The sequence below is a fragment of the Trichomycterus rosablanca genome, chromosome 1 (assembly GCF_030014385.1).
Source record: "Trichomycterus rosablanca isolate fTriRos1 chromosome 1, fTriRos1.hap1, whole genome shotgun sequence".
NCBI classification, from domain to species: Eukaryota; Metazoa; Chordata; class Actinopteri; order Siluriformes; family Trichomycteridae; genus Trichomycterus; species Trichomycterus rosablanca.
Window position 1 is genome coordinate 52,445,182 of NC_085988.1, and position 27,456 is coordinate 52,472,637.

The window sequence follows — 27,456 nt, forward strand, 5'->3', positions numbered from 1 at the left end:
ACTGGTGGGCTGTGTTAAATGACAATAGTTTTCTTATGTACTGTACATTCAAGACCATGTAGCTATATTTCCTGCAGTACCATGACGGTCTCTCATGCAATACTGTATTAGAATTCAAAGGTCATGCACAATTAGCAATGGTTTCTGGCATTGCCCTACATGGACTGATATCTCTCTACATTTCCTGGATCTTTTCACAATATTTACTGCTCACAACAGCGAATTAACACGAGGCCCAGAGACAATCAAGAAAAGACACTGTCAGTCATCTGCACCTTGTGCCCCCTGCTGACCTTAGTGACCTGGCAAGTGGGCATAATTTTGTAATACAAGCCCCTGCCCAGCTATACTGCAGGTACGCTTGTTACAAACCTTGCTTTTTCCAGCAGTGTGGATTTTAAATTAATTTACTGTTACACATTATTGCCATGAGTGTGACACCTTAACACAATAATCATAATAATTTTGATGGGTGTCCACATACTTTTGAAAATTTATTGCATATCACTGGCCATTTTATTACAAACATAAATTAAATAAACTGACCCCACTACAGTCAAGCTGGAAAGTCTGCACACCCCTTTCACCTTCTCCACATTTTATTACATTACAGACTCATTCTATAATAGATTGAGTTTATTTTTTGTGACCAGGGGGCAGAAAATTCTACACAAAATAGCCCACAACAACAAAGTGAAAGCAGGTTTTTAGACATTCGCGCTAATTTATTGAAAATCAAAATGTAAAATATCATATATCATATGGACACACCCAAAATGTAAAATATTATATGGACACACCCTTTGATATGACACCCAAAAGTGAGCTGAGGTGCATTTTGTTCTCGCTGATACTGCTTGAGATGTTTCTACAATTTATTTGGAGTCTACCTGTGGTAAATTCAATTGATTGCACATGATTGGGGATTGCCAACACCTGCCTATATAAGGTCCCACAGTTAACAGTGCATATCAGAGCAAATTCCAAGCCATGGGGTCAAAGGAATTATCTGCAGACCTCAGAAACAGAATTGTGTCAAGGCATAGATCCGGAGAAGGGTACAGAAAAATTGCTTCAGCTTTACAGTTCCCACAGAGCACAGTGACCACCATCATTTGTAAATATATGAAGTTTGGAACCACCAAAAATCTTCCTAGACCTGGCCCCCCGGCCAAACTGAGTGATCGGTGAAGACGGGCCTTGGCCAGGGAGGTGAGCAGAAACCCAAGGGTCACTCTGACAGAGCTCCAGTGTATCCTTGTGGAGATGGAAGAACCTATCAGAGGATCAACCATACAGGCAGCACTCCACAAATCACGCCTTAATGGTAGAGTGGCCAGACGGAAGCTACTCCTTAGTAAAAGGCACGACAGCCCGCTTGGAGTTTGCCAAAAGGCACCTAAAGGACTCTCAAACCATGAGAAAGATTCTCTGGTCTAATGAAACCAAAATTGAACTTTTTGGCCTGAATACCAAGTGTCACGTCTGGAGGAAACCAGGCACCGCTCATCATCTGGCTAATGTCATCCCTACAGTGAATCATGGCAGTGGCATCATGATGTGGGGATGTTTTTCAGCAGCGGGACCAGGCCGACTAGTCATATCATATTCAGGTCTGGGCTCTGGGCATTTATCTTTCCCCTCTATCCACCTGAATTCAATTTAACATCTGTGGAAAGAGCTGAAAATGGCTGTGAACCAATGCTCCCCATCCAACCTGACAGAGCTTGCAAGGATATGTCAAGAGGAATGGGCAAAAATGTCCATAAACAAGTGTGCGAAGCTCATAGCTTCTTTCCCAAGATGCCGTGAAGCTGTAATTGCTGCCAAAGGTGCACCAACCAAGTATTGTGCTAAGGGTGTGTTCAGATATGTTACCCCTAAATAAATGATTTTTGTCAGTTTGTTTGTTTGTTTGTATTTTAACACCATGTTTAACACGTATCATTTAATAGCAACAATAGGTATTATGTATCTGTCTTTATATTTTGGTCCATTTTATATTTTCATCATTTTTATGGCTGCGAGGTAGGTTAATACTGTTCTTGTGTTGTCTTGTGTATGAACTTCTTTTATGGTTTCAGGCATGTGTACTTTTTCTCTTTCCTTGGTGTACTTGGGGCATTCCATCAGAATATGTTTTATTGTTACAGGTGTTTGGCAGATTTCACAGGTTGGGGGGATTTTCTCCTTTTACCAGGTGTTGGTGGGTTATTCTGGCGTGGCCGACTCGGCATCTTGTGTATATGACTGACTTGATCTATGCATCGTCTCTGGTGAATTCTTGGTTTAGCAATGACGTTTGGGTGTATTTCACGGAGTTTGTTGGTGGTCTGAGGGTTCCATTCATTTTGCCATTTTTCTCTGATGTAGAGATTTATTGATGGTTTTAAATCTGTTGATGGGATTTTGAAATTTGCATATTTTCTAAACCCTGTTTTTACTTCGTAATTATTGATGATTGTGTGTAGATGTTTGAGGCAAAAATCAACTCAGTCTATTATGTTTGTTTGTTTGTTTATTTTATTGTTTAATGCCATGTTAACACATTGGTTACATTCATGGCAGGAACATTGAAGTTTTTTTTATTTATTTATTTATTTATTTTTCCAAGTCAGTCTTTCTTGTTTCATTTCTGTTTTATTTATCTTCGTATGCGAGTTCTCAGTTTTATATTTGTGAATGATTGGTTGACTGAGGGGTTTAACACCATGTCTACATGAAATTAATAATCGTGGCTGAAAGGTAATTTGTTAGATTTTTGATGTTGTCTGTTTTCAGATGTTTGTGATTAGTCCAGTATTTGTGAGAAATTTTATTACTTTTTTATAATGTTTTGAGTTGAAAACTTCTATTATATTATTTGGGATTCCTAGTTGTTTCCTTATTGTACTGTATTTGTGACATTCAATAATTATGTGTTTTATTGTTATGATAGTCTATTATGTAACGTAATAAAACGTGGAGAAGGTGAAAAGGGTGTGCAGTCTTTCCGGCTTTACTGTGCATCCCAAGAGTGAACTGCTGAATTCGGAAGTACACTAAACTCGTTCTCAAGTTTATGAAACCAGTTTGAGATTACTTGTGCTTTAGACATGACACATTCACATGCCTAAAGTACACATTTTAAGATGTCTTAATGGTGGTCATGAAGGGATCAGCAATACTTAAATTGCCTGTGCCATGTAAACAATGCTTGATTATCTTTGGGAGGTTGAACTGTTGACAGAAGTTCTTGGTTGACAGAAGTGTGAGCTAATGTTATTGTCTGCAGTGATGTTTCCTGCTCACCACGGTTGTAAAGATAAAAAAGTAAAATATCCCAGGATATTGGGATTCTTAAATCAGTCCATATGGTACCAACAACCATTTCACGTTCACTCATTAATTAATTTCAGTCTAATGATGATGTCATGTAACTGGTTGATTCGATAATTACATAAATAAGCAGGTGTACATCTGTTTCTAATAAAGTGGTTGGTTTGTTTGTTTATTAGGATTTTAACGTCATGTTTTACACTTTGGTCACATTCATGACAGGAACGGTAGTCACTCATCACACAAGGTTCATCAGCTCACAAGGTTATATCAAACACAGTCATGGACAATTTAGTGTCTCCAATTCACCTCACTTGCATGTCTTTGGACTGTGGGAGGAAACCGGAGCTCCCGGAGTAAGACACGGGGAGAACATGCAAACTCCACACAGAAAAAACCGCCCCACCTGGGGATCGAACCCAGGAACTTCTTGCTTAAGTGGTTGGTAATTGCATATACACTGTGCTGTGAATATAGCACATGCTCATAATTTTATAATTATTCATTAGCCTGTTGACTGTAAGGATGCTATTCACAGCAAAAATAGTATATATACAGGGATTGGACAAAATAACTGAAACACCTGTCATTTTAGTGTGGGAGGTTTCATGGCTAAATTGGACCAGTCTGGTGGCCAATCTTCATTAATTGCACATTGCACCAGTAAGAGCAGAGTGTGAAGGTTCAATTAGCAGGGTAAGAGCACAGTTTTGCTCAAAATATTGCAATGCACACAACATTATGGGTGACATACCAGAGTTCAAAGGAGGACAAATTGTTGGTGCACATCTTGCTGGCGCATCTGTGACCAAGACAGCAAGTCTTTGTGATGTATCAAGAGCCACGGTATCCAGGGTAATGTCAGCATACCACCAAGAAGGACAAACCACATCCAACAGGATTAACTGTGGACGCAAGAGGAAGCTGTCTGAAAGGGATGTTCGGGTGCTAACCCGGATTGTATCCAAAAAACATAAAACCACGGCTGCCCAAATCACGGCAGAATTAAATGTGCACCTCAACTCTCCTGTTTCCACCAGAACTGTCCGTCGGGAGCTCCACAGGGTCAATATACACGGCCGGGCTGCTATAGCCAAACCTTTGGTCACTCGTGCCAATGCCAAACGTCGGTTTCAATGGTGCAAGGAGCGCAAATCTTGGGCTGTGGACAATGTGAAACATGTATTGTTCTCTGATGAGTCCACCTTAACTGTTTTCCCCACATCCGGGAGAGTTACGGTGTGGAGAAGCCCCAAAGAAGCGTACCACCCAGACTGTTGCATGCCCAGAGTGAAGCATGGGGGTGGATCAGTGATGGTTTGGGCTGCCATATCATGGCATTCCCTTGGCCCAATACTTGTGCTAGATGGGCGCGTCACTGCCAAGGACTACCAAACCATTCTGGAGGACCATGTGCATCCAATGGCGGTGCCGTGTATCAGGATGACAATGCACCAATACACACAGCAAGACTGGTGAAAGATTGGTTTGATGAACATGAAAGTGAAGTTGAACATCTCCCATGGCCTGCACAGTCACCAGATCTAAATATTATTGAGCCACTTTGGGGTGTTTTGGAGAAGCAAGTCAGGAAACGTTTTCCTCCACCAGCATCACGTAGTGACCTGGCCACTATCCTGCAAGAAGAATGGCCCTCTGACCACTGTGCAGGACTTGTATATGTCATTTCCAAGACGAATTGACGCTGTATTGGCCGCAAAAGGAGGCCCTACACCATACTTATAAATTATTGTGGTCTAAAACCAGGTGTTTCAGTTATTTTGTCCAACCCCTGTATATACCCATGCAAAACCACAGGTGGGTCATTGATTGACAATGCCCATTTTGGATGTATCAAATAAAATTTCCTCTGGTGCATGAAGTTCATCAATTGACCAGGGGGGCAGAAGACGTATATCTAATTAAAGTTTTTTTTTTTTTTTTTCATTTTCTAATGTGTGGAGGTCACTAAAACTCATGTATCAAATATGATTCGCTTTGTGTTATAGGGTTAACAAGTTTGTAGCCATTATTCACTTATTATTACGAGATCCTGAAAATCTGAAAGATCTTTTTAATTGAACTGTTACGTTGATTTTAGGGTGTGTTAGGGTACAATTTTTACTATGGTTTGGCTATACTTACTATACTCTCTTGGTTTATCAAAGTAAAAGAGGGGGTTTGATTCTGCTTGTAATAAAATTGTATTAAATGTGAGGAAAACGAGGGAGGGGACCATAAGGCACCAACTGTCTATGTACATACACAATCCACATTATTAGGAATACATGACAATTCATGTAATTATCATGGTCTTTTGGTCCCAACTAGCAAAATGACCCCACCTATATAAAACACCAAGGCTCTTAAGGTTGTAAGGCTTTAAAAATAAAGAAAAAGAAAGAAAGAAAAATACTAGTACCATAGAAGAAGGATGGGCTGCCACTTAAAGAGCTTTAGGAAAGACACAGTGGCGATTTCTCTAAGACTGCAAGGGAAGCTCAGCTTCCCCTAAAATGTCAAAAATTAAATGGTCAAATATGTACAGTTGTGTTAACATTTCATTGACTACAAATGCGTTAGAACACGTTCATCTCGAAGACGAGTTCGTTCAGAATCAGCTACTTATCACAAATCGACTGACTCGATTTTGTTAACTCCCATAGCATCAATGCATTTGCCCGTAGAAGCCGAGCGTCTATTCACTTCAATGGGACTGCATGGAACGTTTTTTTTCATTGCTTCGAAACTCGCCGGTAATAATAAATGCCACGATTTTGTCCCACCCCCGGACGCTGAGCGTCTCTGTGGGTGAATGGAGATGTGGGCGGGTCTGGACGCTGAGCTTCTGCAAGATGATTGGAGGATCAGTCGAAAGGCTGAATCCCGTTTTGATTGACAGCTATTTTGAGATCTACACGTCACTTAATCACTGGGAGCTTCAGTCCCATCGCGGATTTTGCGAGTGAAGTCAAAAGACAAACTGCAACCCATTTCTTGGTATTTGCTTGGTGAAATTACTTGACCATTTCCATTGTTCATTGTGTAAATAAAACACACTCATAGTATGTTTTAGGACACTGGTCAAGTCCCTGGAAAAGACGCCTACTTGGTACGATAGGATCACAGGCCATTTTCTTGAAAAGGAACGGAGGGCAGAATTTATGTATAAATAAATTGACAAATTTTATGATGTAAGCCGACAATGAGCTTCCCCTCTTTGAAAGACCAGCAGCCGCCACTGGAAAGACACCTGTTCAAATACAAATACTCTGTCAGAGGATTAATTATTTCTTTAGATGTAAAAACCAATGCTAGTATAATTATAAATTCTGAAGTTTCATATTACAAATATACATAATATAAAACCTTCATTTAAATCCTTTTTAAACAGTGGCCCTAAATCACCATATATGCTAGTAGCTAGTACAAAAGATTAACATCATTATTTTTTATTAAAATGCAATACAGTTTTTTGCCATGTTAATTATGGTCAGTAAATGGCTGTATAGAAGTTTCCTCAGTTTAAGGCAACTACAGACAATACTAAAATTAGTAAAATCAGTTAGATTTAAGTATCCCATTTAGATTAGTTAGATTTAAGTTCTAAAACTAAAGATACCAAAACATTAGAAAAAGACATCAGTAAAGAAAAAAACATGTTCTTTTGGTAAAGTAATACCATCAACAATGTATCAGTAGTGAATATTGTTGTCGCCAATACAATTAATGTTATCTCAGATTTGTATACTTAATAAACGTGCATTTTATTAGCACCTTGTCACATTTGGAAGTCTGACCCAATGGTAATAAAGGTGACTGTTTAGTTTTTACAGCTGATAAGCAATGCAGTCACAAAAAGTAAAAGTAACAAATTTGTATAATATATCCTCAACATAATTTTCAGAACAAATGTCCTAGTCTCTATCCCGTACGTTGTCACTCAAAAAGACAATGGTGTCTGTGAAGAAAAAAAAAGGCAACATTAATCACTGAAAGCTTTACCCAAAATCACATTTGTTCTAAAGCCATACTTAATGGTAAATTGTATAAGTACTGTAAAACATTCACGAGAATAACTTCAGATTTAAGTCGCACTGTGATGTCTGACCTGCAATGATGGTGGTGGCTTGTCGCCTTACGCTGTTTTTATCCACATATTCTCCATAGTCCAGCTTTCCCTCAACAAGAATTCGAGACCTAAAAATAATAATAATAAAAAACTTTAAATGATTTCTGCAAATATGTATGTATGTTAGTCATGTGAAAAAGTTAGGACACCCCATGAGAACCTTTTGAACATATTTAAACATATGTACATTTGAGCTTCATTTCAAAGTAAACTTTGTCATTTAGAGTGCACAGCTGAACGAGACTGCGTTTCTCAAGCTCCAATATGCAAAATATTTAAAAAAAGAAAAGAAAAAAAGATCATATACAAGACAAAATATACATTAAGTTTATAAAAAAAAAAAAGTTTAAGTTAAAGATATTGCACAGACATATAATATATATATATAATATTGCACATAATTAGCAGTGGTGAGGTAATTGTTATTGCACAGTGTTACCATTGCACATGCTACCGGTGAAGTAATAAATGAAATAAAATATCTGGTGTTAAATACTTGAGTTATTGCATAAAATAAAAGAGTAGCAGCATGATGTAGGTATTAACTCTTAATAAATAAATGTTTTTAGACGGTCTGTAAGTGTGACCAGGTATGTTGTGTGTGCTGTTACAGGGAGTTGAGTAGTGTGGTGGCTTGTGGAAAGAAGCTCTTGCTGAGTCTGGCAGTCCTGCATCGCATGCTGTGGTAGCGTTTGCCAGAGGGCAAAAGGCTGAACAGTCCATAGGCCAGGTGTGTGGGGTCACCAACTATCTTGGTGGCTCTTCTGAGGCAGTGTGACTGGTATAATTGTTGTATGGAAGGAAGTGAGGTTCTGATGATTCTCTCCGCCGTCCTCACTACTCTCTGAAGGGATTTCTGGTCTGAGGCTGTACAATTTCCATACCAGACCGGGAGGCTGTTGGTCAGAATGTTCCCTATTGCACCTTTGTAGAAAGTTGTGAGGATCGGAGAGGGGGGAGGTTTGCTCTTCTCATCCGTCGCAGGAAGTGATGACGTTGTTGTGCCCGCTTGACAAGGGCACATTACATTTACATTTTTACATTTACATTACATTTGAACAGTATTGAGAGATGTAGCTTATATCATCAAACAAATAAAACTGAAAAAAATACCTTTAAACACAAGTTGTAAAATGTAATGTACAAAAATGGAAATTGATTGTGAGAAAAAAAGTTAGGACACCCTATGCCCTAATAGCTGGTATTTCCCCCTATGGCTGAAATAACCTCAATTAGACGTTTCCTATAACCATCTACCAGTCTCTGACATCGACTGGGAGGAAGTTTTTTCCACTCCTCCATGCAGAATTTCTTCAGCCGAGTGAGGTTTGAGGGGTTTCTTGCATGCACAGCCCGTTTCAAAGCACATTGTTCCAGAAGTCCTGGTCTTTGTCTAGATGTTCTCTGGCAAACTTTAGTCTTGCCCTGATGTTTTTTTTTTAACAGCAAGGGTTTCCTCCCTGCACACCTCCCATGAAAATAAAATGTGTGCAGTCTCTTTCTGAGGGTAGATGCATGTACCTTGCTATCAACTGTGGCAGGAGCTACCTGTAGGTCCCATGATGACATTGTAGGATTATTGGAGACTTCTTTACACATCTTGCTCTTGGGCTGAACTTGCTAGGACAACCTGACATGGCCATGTTGATTTCTAATAGTTGAGATTTCTAATAGTTGAGATCTTTTTAAATCCCTTCCCTGACTCCTATGCATCTACAACCTTCTTTCTGAAGGCCTCAGAGAGCTCTTTAGATTTTACCATGGTGATATCACTCACTTCAACAATCAAGAGCAAACCAAACTAATGTCTGAGGTTTACATAAAACTCCAATGTCCTATAACAATGGTCTAATCATTTCAGCTGATGTGGTGCACCTGATTCTAATTTTAGACATTTTAAGTAGTAATAAATGTGGGGGTGTCCTAACTTTTTCCTCACAATAAATTTCCATTTTTGTTCATTACATTTTACAACTTGTGTTTAAAAGTAATTTTTAACATTTTTTTTTTGTTTAGTTATATAAGCTCCATCTCTCAGTACTGTTCAAATGAAGCTCAAATGTCCATATGTTTAAATATGTTCAAAAAGACAAAGGTTTTCATGGGGTGTCCTACCTTTTTTACATGACTGTATTAGACATATATAGTTATTTGTTCGAGACAAGGAAATACAGTGTTGCATGATTTAATTGACTTTATACAAACCACATTTCCTGTCTATGTTCATGGCAAAAAAAGTTTTATGTCAAAAATTGTGTCACAGTTTTGCTATATTGGTCATACGTGATACAATTCCAGGAGTAGGTATCTGACTGTGATCTGGCTTCAGCATGTTACACAGTGCGGGGCAGCATTGCCTCTTAAAACTTGTCCGTCAGTCTGGTGTGTCTGATAAAGCATCTTGAGCACACCATCTAGTCCCAGCGATTTCAATGGGTTGTCAATGCCTGCCTGCAGTCCAAATCTTTCTCCTATTTTAATCGTATATTGTATCTTAAAAAGAAGAATCAGACAGCAGCAAACACAGACTGTTTGGCAGCTGGAATTTTGTGTCAAGCAATAATGGGCAGAAATTCTACTTGCAAAACTGCAACAATTAATATCCTCAGTTCACAAATAATTAAAAAGAGTATTTAATAACAAATGTAATGCAACATTACAACTTTTCTTTTGTGTTGGAGGCATTAAATTGTAAATTTGTTTATAATACAATTATGCTTGTTTTTACTGCATTTTATAAAATGTGACTTTTCCAGAAATAGGGTTTGTACATCTCCTGACTTTAATTGTAAGTCATAATGGCTGTTTATGACAATTAAAGTAATTAAAAAGCATTGTGTGTATGTTTATACTGGTTAAAACAGTAAGAGTGCTACTGCATTGTACCTACCCTTTCTTTACATACTGATAGGCCACATCTCTCAGACCTGGCTTGAACACAGAGATTCTGTGCCATGTTGTTTTCTGACTGACATCTCCTGCAAAACCCATATACATACATTTAGAACATACAGTAGAAGGAATAGTACTATCTAAAATCGGAATAAGTTACATTATGGAAAATGTAAATAAAAATTTTTTTAAAGAAAGGCAGCATTTCTTACATTTACTTAGAGTTCTATTCAATTGCAGACAATGTGAACCCAGGATATTTCATGTTTGGTCTTGTCACCTTCATTTCACTTGTTAATACACATCCATTTCTGCATTTTAGGCCTGCAACAAATCCCCAAAAAAATTGGGACAGGGACAATTTAGACCTAGTTATGAGATAAAAAAGTAATAATGTGATTTCAAACAGGTGATTGTAATCATAATTTGGTACAAAGTATCCAGAAAAGACTGAGTCTTTAGGAAGCATAGCTGGGTAGAGAATCTTCAGTTTGTCAAAACATGTGAGAAAATTATTAAAAAATTTTAAATACCACATTCCTCAAAAACATTTGAAATGGATTTACATACTTCTCGAGCTTCCTCTCTATTCAATAATTATTATATGATCCAAGTAATCTGGAAGAATTTCAGTGGGTATAAAGGCAAAGGCACAAGCCTAAGCTGAACACCCATGATCTCTTTACTGTGCAAAAAAGAAGCCTTATGTTAATCATGTCCAGAAGCAGCATTCTTTGTCAAGTCATTCTTTGCCATAAAAATTAAATTACACACAAAAACCCCATTTCTACTGCATTTTAGCCCTGCCACAAAATGACCTGCTAACATCACTTCAGTGATCTTTTTAGCTCAGGAGAAAGTATTAATAAGGACAAAGCAGCTGATATCTTTCTGTCATGCTGATTAAATTAGAATTTGAAATCATTGTCTTCTTCTGTTAACCGTGTTTACCTCAAAGGAAACACATGCAGTCATCATAACTTTGCATCAAAAGGGCTTCACAGGCTGCTTGGTATATTGCACCTAAATCAATCAATCAATTAGATCATCAAGAACTTCAAGGAGAGAGGTTCAGTTGCTGTAAAGAAGGCTTCAGAGCACCCAAGACAGTCCAGCAAGTGCCAGGACCATGTCGTAAAAAGGAATCAGCTACAGGATTGCGTCACCACCGGTGCACAGTTTGCTCAGGAATGGCAGCGGGCAGGTGTGAGTGCATCTGCATTGCACGTTGAGGCGAAGGCCTTTGGAGGATGACCTAGTGTCACGATGGGCAGCCACCTGTCTCCAAAAAAAACCCATCAATGACAAACTGACATTCTGCATGAAGTACAGGGATTAGACTGCAGAAAACTGGGGTTAAGTTATTTTCTTTGATGAAACCCTCTTCAGACTGTCTGGGACATCTAGAAAATGATCGTCCAGAGAATAAAAGGTGAGCTCTACCATGAGTCCTGTATCATACCAACAGGATAGAACCCTGCAACCATTCATGTGTGGGGTTGATTCTCATGGGAGCAACCTCTCAGAACGATCCAGGAGCAATTTGGTGATAGAGAACCATGTCACAGGGCAAAAGTGATAACTAAGTGGCTCAATGAACAAAACATAAAAAGTTTGGGTTTATGGCCAGGAAACTCCCAGATCTCAATTCCATTGAGAGCCTGTAGTCAATCCTCAATCCAAGCACTGATAAGGGAAGAATAGGTTGCCATCAGTCAGGATTTGGCCCAGCTGCTGATATCCAGTATGCCAGGGCAAATCGCAGAAGTCTTGAAAAGGGTCAACACTTTTTTTGGTCTCAAATCATTTGGCCATGACAGTAGACAAATCAGACAAACAAATCAGTACTCCAAATATTTTTTTGCAAGAAATGAATACCATGTTTTCCAGTCCAAAAATAAAAAAGGACCATCCAGCATTATTAGCCAGCATATAAGTCCAAAAGCCAGGGTCTGTCATGGTATGGGGCTGTGTCAGTGCCCTTGGCAAAGGTAGTTTACACTTTGGTGATGGCAGCAAAAATACATTATGAATTTAGAGCAACATATGCTGTCTTCAAAATGACATCTTTTCCAGGGACATCCATGTACTTTTTAAAAAATACATTTTCTCCCCATTTTCCTCCCGATTTAGCACAGTCAATTTGTCTTCTGCTGCTGAGGGATACCTGATTGCATCCAAGGAGAGCACGTCGCTGCTCACGCCTCTACCGACACATGCACAGCCCTCCTCCTCTTGCCCCTGCACTCTGCACAGGCATCTCTTCCACCAATCAGGGTCCTTACACAGCGTATGAAGATCCCACCCAAACATAGTCTGATCAAACCTAGGAGTTCTGATTGAACCTAGAATCTCGGCGCTGGTGATCCATGCATTTTTTTATCCAGACAATACAAAACCACATGCTGCACATATTACAAAGGCATGGCTGCAGAGTAAGAGGATATGAGTATTGGACTGTATGGACAATTTTGAAACGAAAAATTCAACAACAAAAGATGTGTTTGCAATATGAATAGCAACATTACAAAGTGGTATGCAGGAATGGATGTATATTAACAAATGAAATAAAGCTGACCAGACAAAACATATATTGGGTTCATACTGTATGCCGTGAAATAAAGGTTAAAGTAAATGTAAAAAACACTGATTTTTATTTGCATTTTCCATACTGTCCCAACTTTGGACTTTAAACTGGTGAAAATTCATACCTGTTTGTGTGGCCTCTCCCTCTCCAGAGCGCCACACTTCATTAGTGGCCATTGAGAAGATTGTGACAGGGTTTCTGCCATCAACCTGTCTCATAACAGGGTCCTGGCCGACACGACCCAACAGCTGTACTTTATTAATTGCTGAGAAATCAAGAGTAAAGACAAAGGGGGGCATTCCTTAAAGAATTGCAACATTTCAAATCTAGTAATGTTTTTATGCATGTAGTTTTTATGTATTTGCATATTTCGTAACATTTGACAGTCAGTCAAATTATTTGATCACCAGCACTTTTTTAATTTTTTACAGTTTTTACTTGAAATTTCACTTTGTAATGAACTATTTTTTATTTTTTCAAACAGTTTTAATAATAACAGAATCACATGAGTAATCACCACACTGTTTTAATTTGTCACCTAGCTTGATATATTTTAGAATCAATCATTTAAAGGACAATTATCTTGTGTATTATCTGTGTATTAGTTTACACATTTTTTTAAATTGCTATGGTGGAAGCAATATTTTATGCTTTAAAATGCTTGAATAGTCACAGCTTTAAGTCACTAAGCAGTTCAGATGTAGTCAGTATAGTAACACAATTCCAATTAGAATATCAGTGCCTTTGCACTTTGGTGCTGGAGAAAACTTTTAAAACTATCTTGAACAGCAAAGATTAGAAACAAATGGATTCTTGCCAAATTAAACCTAACCACATAATCAAAGCCCACATAAGTAAAGTAGCTGAAGTTGAAGCTTTACAGCAAGATTGGCCTGGCCAGGTGCTTTAGTTTACATGTTCTTCCTGTATCTGCATGGGTTTTCATTTGAGTGCTCCTTTTTCCTCCCAAGTCCAAAGAGATGCAATCAGACAAATTAGAAGTACTACAAATTGCTTTAAGTGTGTCTCTGGCCTGTGATGGACTGGCGAACTGTCAAGGGTCTGTTGTGCCTTTCGCCCAAAGAGTAAGACACAATGTGACCCTAACCAGGATAAAGCAGTGGTAAAACAGGTGATGAATGAAACAATAAAAAACACCACTTCCTATTACTGCCAGAATCTGGCCTTACTTTACATGCAAATGCACTCATCTTCTCCCCATTTTTTTCCTATTAAAGATCCTTTAAGAGAGAAGAGAAAGTCTTGAGAGGAGAAAGGGTGTTGTAGAGTCAGGGAACTCAAAGAGCATTTCAGAACCATATCCCCTGCCACCTAAAACATCACATACAGTCATGGCCAAAATATCTTCAGAAAATGCACCACTACTTTTTTAAAAATTGATTTGATACTTACATGCTAATTTCCTTTGTTTGCATTGGAACAATACTAAAAAAAGCCAAATTCAATATCACTCCACAAAGAACTCCAGAAATAGACTGGACAAAACTGTAAGGAATAATTGTTTTCCAAATAGCAAAATGAAAAAATAGCACAACTCCCATTATCAAATATGGTGGCTATACTCAGCTGTTTCGAGGTTGCTTTGCTGCTTCTGCCACAGGATGCCTTCAATGTGAGCATGGAATTATAAAATTTAAAGACTGGAGCAATAGGCAAAAAATTCCAGTAAAAAGGGCCAGAAACAAATTTCTGGTTACAGGAAGAGATTAATTTCTTAGCTTCTTAGATTTTGTGTTGTTTCAGTGGAAACAAAAGACATGTGAATACCAAAGCACTGCAATTGCAACAATTTTCTGGGATTGCAAAATTTTCTGAAAAAAGTACAGAAAGTATTTTATTGCCTCTATTGTCTTAAAAAAAGTGTTGGCCGAAACATTAACAATGTCTATTGTTTGTTTTGCCTTTCGTACTGATTTTTATTACTTTGTTTTCTACAACCCCAAATCAGAAAAAGTTGGGACAGCATGGGAAATGCAAATAATAAAAAAAACCCAGTGTTTCTTACATTTATACTTTTATTTCATTGCAGACAGCATGAACTTGAGATATTTTATGTCGTGTGGTCAACTTTATTTCATTTATTAATAAACATCCATTACTGCATTTCAGGCCTGCAACATTCCAAAAAAAAAGTTGGGACAGTTTTGGCACCGAGGATACCAAGCAATTCAGTGTTTCAGGTTTTATTTTGTCCTATTCTTCCTGCAAACTCATCTTAAGATGTACAACAGTACAGGGTTGTCGTTGTCGCATATTTAGTTTCCAAATTCTCCACACATTCTCTATTGGGGACAGGTCAGGACTGCAGGCAGCCCAGCCCAGTACCCGTACCATCTTCTTCCGCAGCCATGCCTTTGTAATGTGTGCAGCATGTGGTTTTGCATTGTCTTGTTAAAAAATGCATGGACGTCAGCATATGTTGCTCTAAGATCTCAATGTACTTTTCTGCATTAATGCTGCCATCACAAAAGTGTAAATGACCTTTGCCAAAGGCACTAACACAGCCCCACACCATGACAGACCCTGGCTTTTGGACTTGTTGCTGATAACAGTCTAGATGATCCTTTTCATCTTTGGCACAACACGTCAATTTTTTTTCCAAAAAAGGCCTGAATTGCTGATTCATCTGACTACAATACACATTCCACTGTGTGATGGTCCATCCTAGATGCATCCGACGCCGCTTCTGGACATGGTTAACATAAGGCTTCTTTGTTGCAAAGTAAAGTTTTAAGTGGCATTTGTGCATGTAACTCCGTATTGTAGTGCTTGACAAAGGTTTGAAAAAGTAATCCCTTGCCCATATGGTTATGTCAGCTATTGTTGAGTAGCGGTTTCAATTGTTTCATGACATTATGCACTGTAAAGGGAGAAATATGCAAATCCCTTCCAGTCTTTCTTTGAGGTACTGTACTGTACATCACCTGTTGACATCACCTGTCTGGAATCACATCATTATTTAGTTTTTTTAACTCATTACAAGCTCTAAACTGCCCCCATCCCAACTTTATTTGGAATGTGCTGCAGGCGTGAAATGCAGAAATGGAGGTATATTAACACATAAAATGACGTTGAGCAGGCAAAACATTAAATATCTTGGGTTTAAACTATCTGCAATCAAATGAAAGTCAAAGTAAATGTGAGGAACACTGCATTCTTAATGTATTTGCATTTTCCATACTGTCCCAACGTTTTCTGATTTGGGGTTGTAAAACATTTCATATAATTTGGCTTTGATTTAATCACTGTATTATTTGTAAACTTGTGTCGGTCCACAGGGAGGTTTAAAACGGTTCTTTACAGCTCTTGTATAAATCAGACACACTTAAAATACTTATGGAATATTTATTTTGCATCACTGTGCTCATAGCTGTCTGCTCTTTTTAAAGTGGCTGGGGACAATAGCAACAGTCAAATGACTGAATGGTATTGTAAATACTATGATATTGACCTTTAGGTAATAAACTATTACTCACATCTCTCCAAAATGAGGCTGGCATCTGTGGAACTGTGTCTGACAATCTGCCCCAGCAGCTGGTAATCAAAATTGTAATAATTACAAGGGGAGCCAATGGGATAACCTACCAGTAAAATATAAAGAAACACAAAACATAAACCTTGCACAGCACATAAATATAAGCTCTATAGTTACCTGTGCTGGCACCCTCCGAAGCATTCTTGTGGATTTTCTTACAAAGTAAAATGGCTGATGTGATTCTGATGGCTAAATGAAAAAAAATAGCCTTCATTAGTGATAAAGTGGATAGATACACATACACACACATACATACATATATACACACACACACCTACACATACAAACACACATACACACACACACAAACATATACCCCGACCAGGGATAACGTTATGACCACTGACAGGTGAAGTGAATAACACTGATTATCTCTGCATCACAGCACCTGTTAGCAGGTGGAATATATTAGGCAGCAAGTGAACATTTTGCCCTCAAAGTTGATGTGTTAGAAGCATGAAAAATGCGGGGAGTAAAGGCTGGCCCGTGTGGTTAGATCCAACAGACGAGCTACTGTAGCTCAAATTGCTGAAGAAGTTAATGCTGGTTCTGATAGAAAAGTGTCAGAATACACAGTTTGTTGCGTATGGGGCTGCATAGCTGCAGACCAGTCAGGATGACCATGCTGACCCCTGTCCACTGCCAAAAGCACCAACAATGGGCATGTGAGCATCGGAACTGTGCCATGGAGCAATGGAAGAAGGTGGCCTGGTCTGATGAATCACGCTTTCTTTTACATCACGTGGATGGCCAGGTGAGTGTGCATTGCTGACCTGGGGAACACATGGCACCAGGATGCACTATGGGAAAAAGCCAAGCCAGCAGAAGCAGTGTGATGCGTTGGGCAATGTTCTACTGTGAAACCTTGGGTCCTGCCATCCAATGTGGATGTTACTTCAACATGTACCACCTATCTAAGCACTGTTGCAGACCATGTACACCCTTTAATGGAAATGATATTCCCTGATGGCTGTGGCCTCTTTCAGCAGGATGAAAAGCACAACAACGAGTTTGAGGTGTTGACTTGGCCTCCAAATTCCCCAGATCTTAATCCAATCAAACATCTGTGGGATGTGCTGGACAAACAAGTCCAATCCATGGAGGCCCCACCTCGCAACTTACAGGAGTTAAAGGATCTGCTGCCAACATCTTGGTGCAAGATACCACAGCACACCTTCAGAGGTCTAGTGGAGGGCTGTTTTTGCAGCAAAAGGGGGAACACAATATCAGGAAGGTGGTCATAATGTTATGCCTCTGTGTGTGTGTGTGTGTGTGTGTGTGTGTGTGTGTGTGTGTGTGTGTGTGTGTGTGTGTGTGTGTGTGTGTGTGTATATATATATATATATATATATATAAGGGCCAGTGATAGCTCAGTGGTTAAGGTACTGGACTAGTAAACAGAAGGTTGCCGGTTCAAGCCCCACCACCACCAAGTTGCCACTGTTGGGTCCTTGAGCAAGGCCCTTAACCCTCAATTGCTCATCGTGTCCCGCTCATTGTGTAAGTCGCTTTGGATAAAAGCGTCTGCTAAATGCTGAAAAATGCAAAAAATGCAAATATATATATATATATATATATATATATATATATATATATACAGTGTATCACAAAAGTGAGTACACCCCTCACATTTCTGCAAATATTTCATTATATCTTTTCATGGGACAACACTATAGACATGAAACTTAGATATAACTTAGAGTAGTCAGTGTACAGCTTGTATAGCAGTGTAGATTTACTGTCTTCTGAAAATAACTCAACACACAGCCATTAATGTCTAAATAGCTGGCAACATAAGTAAGTACACCCCACAGTGAACATGTCCAAATTGTGCCCAAATGTGTCGTCGTCCCTCCCTGGTGTCATGTGTCAAGGTCCCAGGTGTAAATGGGGAGCAGGGCTGTTAAATTTGGTGTTTTGGGTACAATTCTCTCATACTGGCCACTGGATATTCAACATGGCACCTCATGGCAAAGAACTCTCTGAGGATGTGAGAAATAGAATTGTTGCTCTCCACAAAGATGGCCTGGGCTATAAGAAGATTGCTAACACCCTGAAACTGAGCTACAGCATGGTGGCCAAGGTCATACAGCGGTTTTCCAGGACAGGTTCCACTCGGAACAGGCTTCGCCAGGGTCGACCAAAGAAGTTGAGTCCACGTGTTCGGCGTCATATCCAGAGGTTGGCTTTAAAAAATAGACACATGAGTGCTGCCAGCATTGCTGCAGAGGTTGAAGACGTGGGAGGTCAGCCTGTCAGTGCTCAGACCATACGCCGCACACTGCATCAACTCGGTCTGCATGGTCGTCATCCCAGAAGGAAGCTGACGCACAAGAAAGCCCGCAAACAGTTTGCTGAAGACAAGCAGTCCAAGAACATGGATTACTGGAATGCCCTGTGGTCTGACGAGACCACTGATGGTCTGTAACGCGTTACTTAGTAACGCGTTACTCTAATCTGACCACATTTTTCAGTAACGAGTAATCTAACGCGTTACTATTTCCAATCCAGTAATCAGATTAAAGTTACTTATCCAAGTTACTGTGCGTTACTATTTTTGTCATTTTCCTTAGTGAAAAGATATTTTTGCTTTTTTCTTGGCAGGGCGGAGCCAGGGGGTGGCCAGTGGTTGCCATGGCCACCATAAAGTAATCTTCGGCCACCCCTCTGGCCCCCCCACCACCGCTTTGCCGGCAATTTTTTTTGCGGAAGCATTTCTGCACGCAGGAGCAGCGCACCTCAGATGAGTAGTTCTTCACCAAAACAGTGCAGTAATACACTCAACATAAATGTCAACCACCAACACAATTACAGAAGTAGTACTATTTAGTAGTATTCGTGGCGCGCTACGAGTAAAGCGCCAGCTGGCTCTGCGCATTCCAGTGTTGCCAGATTGGGCGATTATCCGCCAAATTGCTATTAAAAGTAAAGGCTATTAAAAGTAAAGGCTATTAAAAGTAAAGTCAATTTTCAATGCTGATTTAGCGTAATAGTGTTGGTCAGTCTGTATCATATTCTTGAAAGAAAATTAAAATTTGTTTTCCATGCATTCACACTAGCATGTTCTGGGATTCAATTGAGTCTCATCAGTACACACAAGTTGGCAGCCAAATGATAAAGTATTGCAAAGGAATATCTTTGAAATATTCCGCATTATATAACTAATACAGTAACTTGTAATCTAACTTAGTTACTTTATGGATTACTTGATTTTAAAAGTAACTAAGTTACTTTTTAAAGGAGTAATCAGTAATCAGATTACTTTTTCAAGGTAACTATGCCATCACTGGACGAGACCAAGATAAACTTGTTTGGCTCAGATGGTGTCCAGCATGTGTGGCGGCGCCCTGGTGAGAAGTACCAAGACAACTGTATCTTGCCTACAGTCAAGCATGGTGGTGGTAGCATCATGGTCTTGGGCTGCATGAGTGTTGCTGGCACTGGGGAGCTGCAGTTCATTGAGGGAAACATGAATTCCAACATGTACTGTGACATTCTGAAACAGAGCATGATCCCCTCCCTTCGAAAACTGGGCCTCATGGCAGTTTTCCAACGGGATAACGACCCCAAACACAACCTCCAAGATGACAACTGCCTTGCTGAGGAAGCTGAAGGTAAAGGTGATGGACTAAACCCAATTGAGCACCTGTGGCGCATCCTCAAGTGGAAGGTGGAGGAGTTCAAGGTGTCTAACATCCACCAGCTCCGTGATGTCATCATGGAGGAGTGGAAGAGGATTCCAGTAGCAACCTGTGCAGCTCTGGTGAATTCCATGCCCAGGAGGGTTAAGGCAGTGCTGGATAATAATGGTGGTCACACAAAATATTGACACTTTGGGCACAATTTGGACATGTTCACTGTGGGGTGTACTCACTTATGTTGCCAGCCATTTAGACATTAATGGCTGTGTGTTGTTATTTTCAGAAGACAGTAAATCTACACTGCTATACAAGTTGTACACTGACTACTCTAAGTTATATCCAAGTTTTATTTCTATAGTGTTGTCCCATGAAAAGATATAATAAAATATTTGCAGAAATGTGAGGGGTTTATTCACTTTTGTGATACACTGTATTTTCAGTGAGTATTTGTTTAGTTTTTTTACCCCCAATATATTAGTAATAATCAGGTGAGGGTGTGTATGTGATACTAATGCTTGATTTACAATCAAAGAATGTTAGAGCCCTGTACTGTCATGTGGCTTTAGTGAAATTTAGAGCAATGAGTAGAGCCCAGTAGTTTTAGATCCATCTGTGTAGATAAACCGGTGGGAATGAAACTTTTATCTAATGCTTCTTTCTAAAAGTTCTGTCCTGGGACAGTGGTAGCCTAGTGGTTAGGGCTTTGGGTTATCAACTGAAAGGCTGAGAGTTTGAATCCCAGCTCTGCCATGCAGCCGCTGTTGGGCCCTTAAGCAAGGCTCTTGCCCTCTCTGCTCCAGGGGCGCCGTACTATGGCTCACCCTGCTCTCTAACCCCAGCTTTCAAACAAGCTGGGATATATGAAGAAAAATTGCTTTGTACTGTACACCAGTATATGTATAAATGACAAATAAATGCATTCTCCTTCTTCAAAAAAAGAATTTCTGGAGGTATGTATTTTGGTGTGTAAATAGCTTTTTTTTGCGATGTCCAGAATGACAGTGGGTCTTGTGAGAGTCCAAGGTGGTGAGGCACTGGGCTCTGTCTAGGCTTTAACATTCAGGTATATACAGTGTATCACAAAAGTGAGTACACCCCTCACATTTCTTCAGATATTTAAGTATATCTTTTCATGGGACAACATGAAAAGATATGTCACAAAATGACACTTTGACACAATGAAAAGTAGTCTGTGTGCAGCTTATATAACAGTGTAAATTTATTCTTCCCTCAAAATAACTCAATATACAGCCATTAATGTCTAAACCACCGGCAACAAAAGTGAGTACACCCCTTAGTGAAAGTTCTTGAAGTGTCAATATTTTGTGTGGCCACCACTATTTCCCAGAACTTCCTTAACTCTCCTGGGCATGGAGTTTACCAGAGCTTCACAGGTTGCCACTGGAATGCTTTTCCACTCCTCCATGACGACATCACGGAGCTGGCAGATATTCGAGACTTTGCGCTCCTCCACCTTCCGCTTGAGGATGCCCCAAAGATGTTCTATTGGGTTTAGGTCTGGAGACATGCTTGGCCAGTCCATCACCTTTACCCTCAGCCTCTTCAATAAAGCAGTGGTCGTCTTAGAGGTGTGTTTGGGGTCATTATCATGCTGTAACACTGCCCTGCGACTCAGTTTCCGGAGGGAGGGGATCATGCTCTGCTTCAGTATTTCACAGTACATATTGGAGTTCATGTGTCCCTCAATGAAATGTAACTCCCCAACACCTGCTGCACTCATGCAGCCCCAGACCATGGCATTCCCACCACCATGCTTGACTGTAGGCATGACACACTTATCTTTGTACTCCTCACCTGATTGCCGCCACACATGCTTGAGACCATCTGAACCAAACAAATTAATCTTGGTCTCATCAGACCATAGGACATGGTTCCAGTAATCCATGTCCTTTGTTGACATGTCTTCAGCAAACTGTTTGCGGGCTTTCTTGTGTAGAGACTTCAGAAGAGGCTTCCTTCTGGGGTGACAGCCATGCAGACCAATTTGATGTAGTGTGCGGCGTATGGTCTGAGCACTGACAGGCTGACCCCCCACCTTTTCAATCTCTGCAGCAATGCTGACAGCACTCCTGCGCCTATCTTTCAAAGACAGCAGTTGGATGTGACGCTGAGCACGTGCACTCAGCTTCTTTGGACGACCAACGCGAGGTCTGTTCTGAGTAGACCCTACTCTTTTAAAACGCTGGATGATCTTGGCCACTGTGCTGCAGCTCAGTTTCAGGGTGTTGGCAATCTTCTTGTAGCCATGGCCATCTTCATGTAGCGCAACAATTCGTCTTTTAAGATCCTCAGAGAGTTCTTTGCCATGAGGTGCCATGTTGGACCAGTATGAGAGAGTGTGAGAGCTGTACTACTAAATTGAACACACCTGCTCCCTATGCACACCTGAGACCTAGTAACACTAACAAATCACATGACATTTTGGAGGGAAAATGACAAGCAGTGCTCAATTTGGACATTTAGGGGTGTAGTCTCTTAGGGGTGTACTCACTTTTGTTGCCGGTGGTTTAGACATTAATGGCTGTATATTGAGTTATTTTGAGGGAAGAATAAATTTATGCTGTTATATAAGCTGCACACAGACTACTTTTCATTGTGTCAAAGTGTCATTTTGTCAGTGTTGTCCCATGAAAAGATATACTTAAATATCTGCAGAAATGTGAGGGGTGTACTCACTTTTGTGATACACTGTATTTAGCGCATTCAAATGAGGTTTGATGCAGGAGCTGAAAGATGGGATGAAGTTTGGCTTATGGTCGTGTAATGTGGGGAGGAGCAGTGAGCTTGGGTTACCTCTACTTCAGCCGTCTTTGTTCTAATGGTTTTTTTTAACCCTTCAGTCAACTACTACTCAAAGCATACCTCCACATCAACAAAAGAATGGCTTCAACAGAAGAAGAGCAGAGTTTTGGAATGAATCCAATTAAAATCTATGGGATGACTTAAAGAGAGCTGTGCAAAAGAGATGCCCTAGCAATCTGATAGATTTGGAGTGCTTTTGCAAGGAATAGTGGACAGATAGTCAAGATATGCCATGCTGACAGCCTAATACCCAAAAAGACTGAATGCTGTCATAAAAGGTGCTTTAACAAAGTACTAGCAGCCACATTATTGTAATGTTAATAACCCTGCCTTAAAAATTAATTTTTAATTTAATTTAATTTACAATATAATTGAATTGTACAGATCACATTTAAGGTGAAAACTCAAAATATTAACATCGCCATTTAGGAAACTGGTATTTGGAACACGACAGCTCTCCTCTGCTCCATGTGCAGCATGATGCAGAAAGTATTATAAGCAATTACCCTTAGGATGGGATGTCAAATACTAGAGATGAATATCAAATCAACTGCATCGCAATATCTACATTAAACACAGATATTAAAGCACTTCCAGTGTCTAGCTGTTTTTTTTACGGCACACTTTTTAAAACAAAAATAAAAGTAACAGAAAAAAAAACAACAGAAAAACGTAACAATCAAATATAACTTACATGCTCCTGTAATAGCAAGATGGAACTATTCACGCTGTTCCCTGCCCTCCAACTTCTTCTTCTTTTTTCTTTACCTCGCGTTCTTTTTCTTCTTCGTGTTTATTGGCGGTTGGCAAACCAGCTAATCGGTGCATTACCGCCACTAACTGAATTGGAGTGTGGAACAGGCGAGTATGCCCTAAAAACCTAATACAGTACTGGATTACTGTCTACTAGATTCTTTAAACTAATGTAGCAACTTATAATGTAATAGCTACATGCAATGTAATAACTGAACATAATGTTATAACACAAATGTAATAAAAGCTGTAGTGTAATAAATTGCTGATAATGTAATAAAATCTTTATCCAATAATGTAATAAAATTTTTGCACAAAATGTAGTAACCCAGCTAACAATTTTTGGTTCCCAGAACGTTCTGGGAACGTTAGTTTTTGGTTCCCAGAACGTTCTGGGAACGGATCATTTTGGTTGCCCTTTGGTTCCCCAGGAAAGTTTTCTTTACGGAAATAGAACGTTCCCGTTTGGTTGTGCATTATAGTTCTGGGAACGTTCCCCTAACGTTCCTGTAACCTTAAAATTATTGAAACCTTTAAGGGAACCTTGTACTAACCTTTAAATTATTGAAACCTTTAAGGGAACCTTGTACTAACCTTTAAATTATTGAAAACTTTAGACAAGAAAACCTCACTTTCTAGTTGTGCTAATGGAGAGTTCTGCTTGCTATATACTAATTTCTCTCACTGGATCATGAGAAAACCTTCCGGGAACGTTACTGGAACGATACTTTATACACATAAGAAATAAAACCTTATACAAGCTTTAACTAACGTTCTCTGTTAGTTCTCATAAAACCATGAGAGAACGTTAAGTTTCATAGTTTTATAGTTGGTACTTGTAAGTAAAGGTTGATCTACATGGACCGTCTCAAGCAAAAGGCTGATCATAAGAAAACTTTCCGGGAACGTTACTGGAACGTTACTTTAAACACATAAGAAAGAAAACCTTAAGGCAACTTTTAGATAACGTTCTCTGTTAGTTTTCATAAAACCATGAGAGAACGTTAGGTTTCATAGTTCCCGGAACGTTCCGGGAACAGCGCTGATTTTTTAAAACAAAAATAGAACGTTACCATAACGTTATGGGATGGTTCCCTAAAAATAACCATAGGGGAACCAAAATCTAACGTTACGGGAACGTTCTGTGTTAGCTGGGAAGCTATTACATTATGTGCTGTTTATTACACTATAAACTGAGTTACAATAAAATGGAAAAATAATGTAATAACTTTAACATATAATTTAATAAAACACTAAACTGACCATTCAAAGTCAATATAAACAAGAGGTCTACTTAGTGGTGTATTCTTTTAACCTTTTGTAAACTGATGACAGGCTTAGATAAATTCATTCAATAACATGAACATTATAAAACTGTGTAGATAAACATTTCTCTTTCAGAACACTCTAGACATTTCCCCATATTTCTCTACCTGTACTTACAGGTTTAATCAATGTAAAAGTATGTTAGCCACAGTTTTTTTTAACAAACTCAGAACTAAATGCATGTCAATTTCCAAATTATTGAAAAAAATCTAATTTTGTGGCAGATACATTTCCCTGATATCAACAAAATATTCTGGAGTAAGGCATCAAGTAACAATACTTTCAGTAAACTTAACTTGGGATTACCAAAATTAACTGTGTGGAATATCTACCAACAGAAGACTCTTAAAATAGAAATACAAAGGGCTACAATGCGAAAGATGCAAACCACTAAATAAAATCTGAGGTGTACAGAAACATCTTATCTATTCAAGTTATAGTAAATGCCTCCAAACTCATTGGGTGGCATTTCATCCTACAGCAAGACGATGATCCCAAATATACTGCTAAGGCAACACAGGTGTTTTTTTTCATTCCAGTCTTACCAGTCACCCAATTTAAATTCAATCAAGCATGTGCTCCAAATAGTAAAGAAAAAAAGAAAAAGAAAATGAGGCCCTGAAACAAGCGCTGAAGATGGCTGCATTAGACGCTTGGCAAAGCATCACCACAGAAGATACTCAGCACCTAGTGATCATTATGAATTGCAGACTTTAAACAGTCATTGCAAGCAAGATATTTGTAACAAAGTACTAAACTTGACTGCTTTAATGTTCCTATTATTGCTATGTCTCAAACATTATGGTGCCATACAGTGAGGGGGACTGTGTAACATAGTGTTGTAATGTCAACATGGTGGAACTCTAAGGATTAATGTTAATTAATGTAACCCTGGGGGTTAAATAAATTAAAGTTGAGGATATACCATACCATACCTATAAACATACTCTACTTAATTATCTATTTTAGTCTCACTATGGACATGTCTATGCTAGGAACTCACCTATTCAGAGAGCTGTTATCGCTTTACCTTCCGTGCATATACAGTATATACGAGATTTATTGGCTGACCGTCTGGACTAAACAAGAAAAAGGACTGTTGCATCAGTATAATGAAGCTATAAAAAACGCTGGATGTAGCAGTGTTTGAATAGTGTTTGAAAGCACAAAATTTTAATATTTTCTAAATTACTTTAAACATGCATTTATTTCTGAGTACGTTGAAAAACGTTGAGTGTTCTGAAAGAGAAATATACACAGTTTTATAATGTTATTGAAAGATTTAATCTAAGCCTGTTCAGTTTACAAAAGGTTAAAACAATACACTACTAAATATACATTTTGTTTATGTTGACTTTGAATGGTCAGTTTAGTGTTTTATTACATTATATGTTGAAGTTGTTACATTATTTTTAATTTTATTGTAACTCAATTTATAGTCCCAGCTAACACAGAACGTTCCCGTAACGTTAGATTTTGGTTCCCCTATGGTTATTTTTAGGGAACCATCCCATGACGTTATGGTAACGTTCTATTTTCGTTAAAAAAAATGAGCGCTGTTCCCGGAACGTTCCGGGAACTATGAAACCTAACGTTCTCTCATGTTTTTATGAAAACTAACAGAGAACGTTATCTAAAAGTTGCCTTAAGGTTTTCTTTCTTATGTGTTTAAAGTAACGTTCCAGTAACGTTCCCGGAAGGTTTTCTTATGATCAGCCTTTTGCTTGAGACGGTCCATGTAGATCAACCTTTACTTACAAGTACCAACTATAAAACTATGAAACCTAACGTTCTCTCATGGTTTTATGAGAACTAACAGAGAACGTTAGTTAAAGCTTGTATAAGGTTTTATTTCTTATGTGTATAAAGTATCGTTCCAGTAACGTTCCCGGAAGGTTTTCTCATGATCCAGTGAGAGAAATTAGTATATAGCAAGCAGAACTCTCCATTAGCACAACTAGAAAGTGAGGTTTTCTTGTCTAAAGTTTTCAATAATTTAAAGGTTAGTACAATCAATGTTCCCTTAAAGGTTTCAATAATTTTAAGGTTACAGGAACGTTAGGGGAACGTTCCCAGAACTATAATGCACAACCAAACGGGAACGTTCTATTTCCGTAAAGAAAACTTTCCTGGGGAACCAAAGGGCAACCAAAATGATCCGTTCCCAGAACGTTCTGGGAACCAAAAATTGTTAGCTGGGAGTGTATTAAGCAGCATGGAATAGCTTACTACAAAAATCTTATAACATTATTGGATGAAGATTTTATTACATTATCAGCAGTTTATTACATTATGAGCTTTTTATTACATTTGTGTTGTTACATTATGTTCAGTTGTTAAAGTACATGTAGCTAATACATTATGAGTTGCTACATGGTAGCTCATTCCTGATTGGAAGAATAAGCCATGTTGCAGTTGCTTCTTGTTG

General features: G+C 39.0%; 1 protein-coding gene across 1 annotated transcript; it reads right to left on the minus strand.

Moving 5' to 3' along the window:
- Window positions 1–6,764: 6,764 nt before the first annotated feature.
- Window positions 6,765–23,747, minus strand: ssbp1 (single-stranded DNA binding protein 1). The gene is made up of 7 exons (XM_063004075.1): window positions 23,644–23,747; window positions 16,603–16,674; window positions 16,427–16,484; window positions 13,054–13,194; window positions 10,341–10,428; window positions 7,430–7,518; window positions 6,765–7,279 (listed from the first exon to the last, which is right to left on the minus strand). The coding sequence occupies exons 2-7, from the start codon at window positions 16,624–16,626 to the stop codon at window positions 7,236–7,238; spliced, it is 444 nt and encodes a 147-aa protein (XP_062860145.1). The 5' UTR covers window positions 16,627–16,674; window positions 23,644–23,747; the 3' UTR covers window positions 6,765–7,235.
- Between the last annotated feature and the right edge of the window lie 3,709 nt (window positions 23,748–27,456).

Bases quoted from the DNA above. Each gene is read 5' to 3' on its own strand.
- ssbp1 (XM_063004075.1), bottom strand. From the start codon at position 16,626: ATGCTTCGGAGGGTGCCAGCACAG. The intron at 16,485-16,602 runs GTAACTATAGAG...TTTGATTACCAG, and splicing joins TTCGGAGGGTGCCAGCACAG to CTGCTGGGGCAGATTGTCAG. The intron at 7,519-10,340 runs GTAGGTACAATG...TATTATTTTTAG, and splicing joins TATCAGTATGTAAAGAAAGG to GTCTCGAATTCTTGTTGAGG.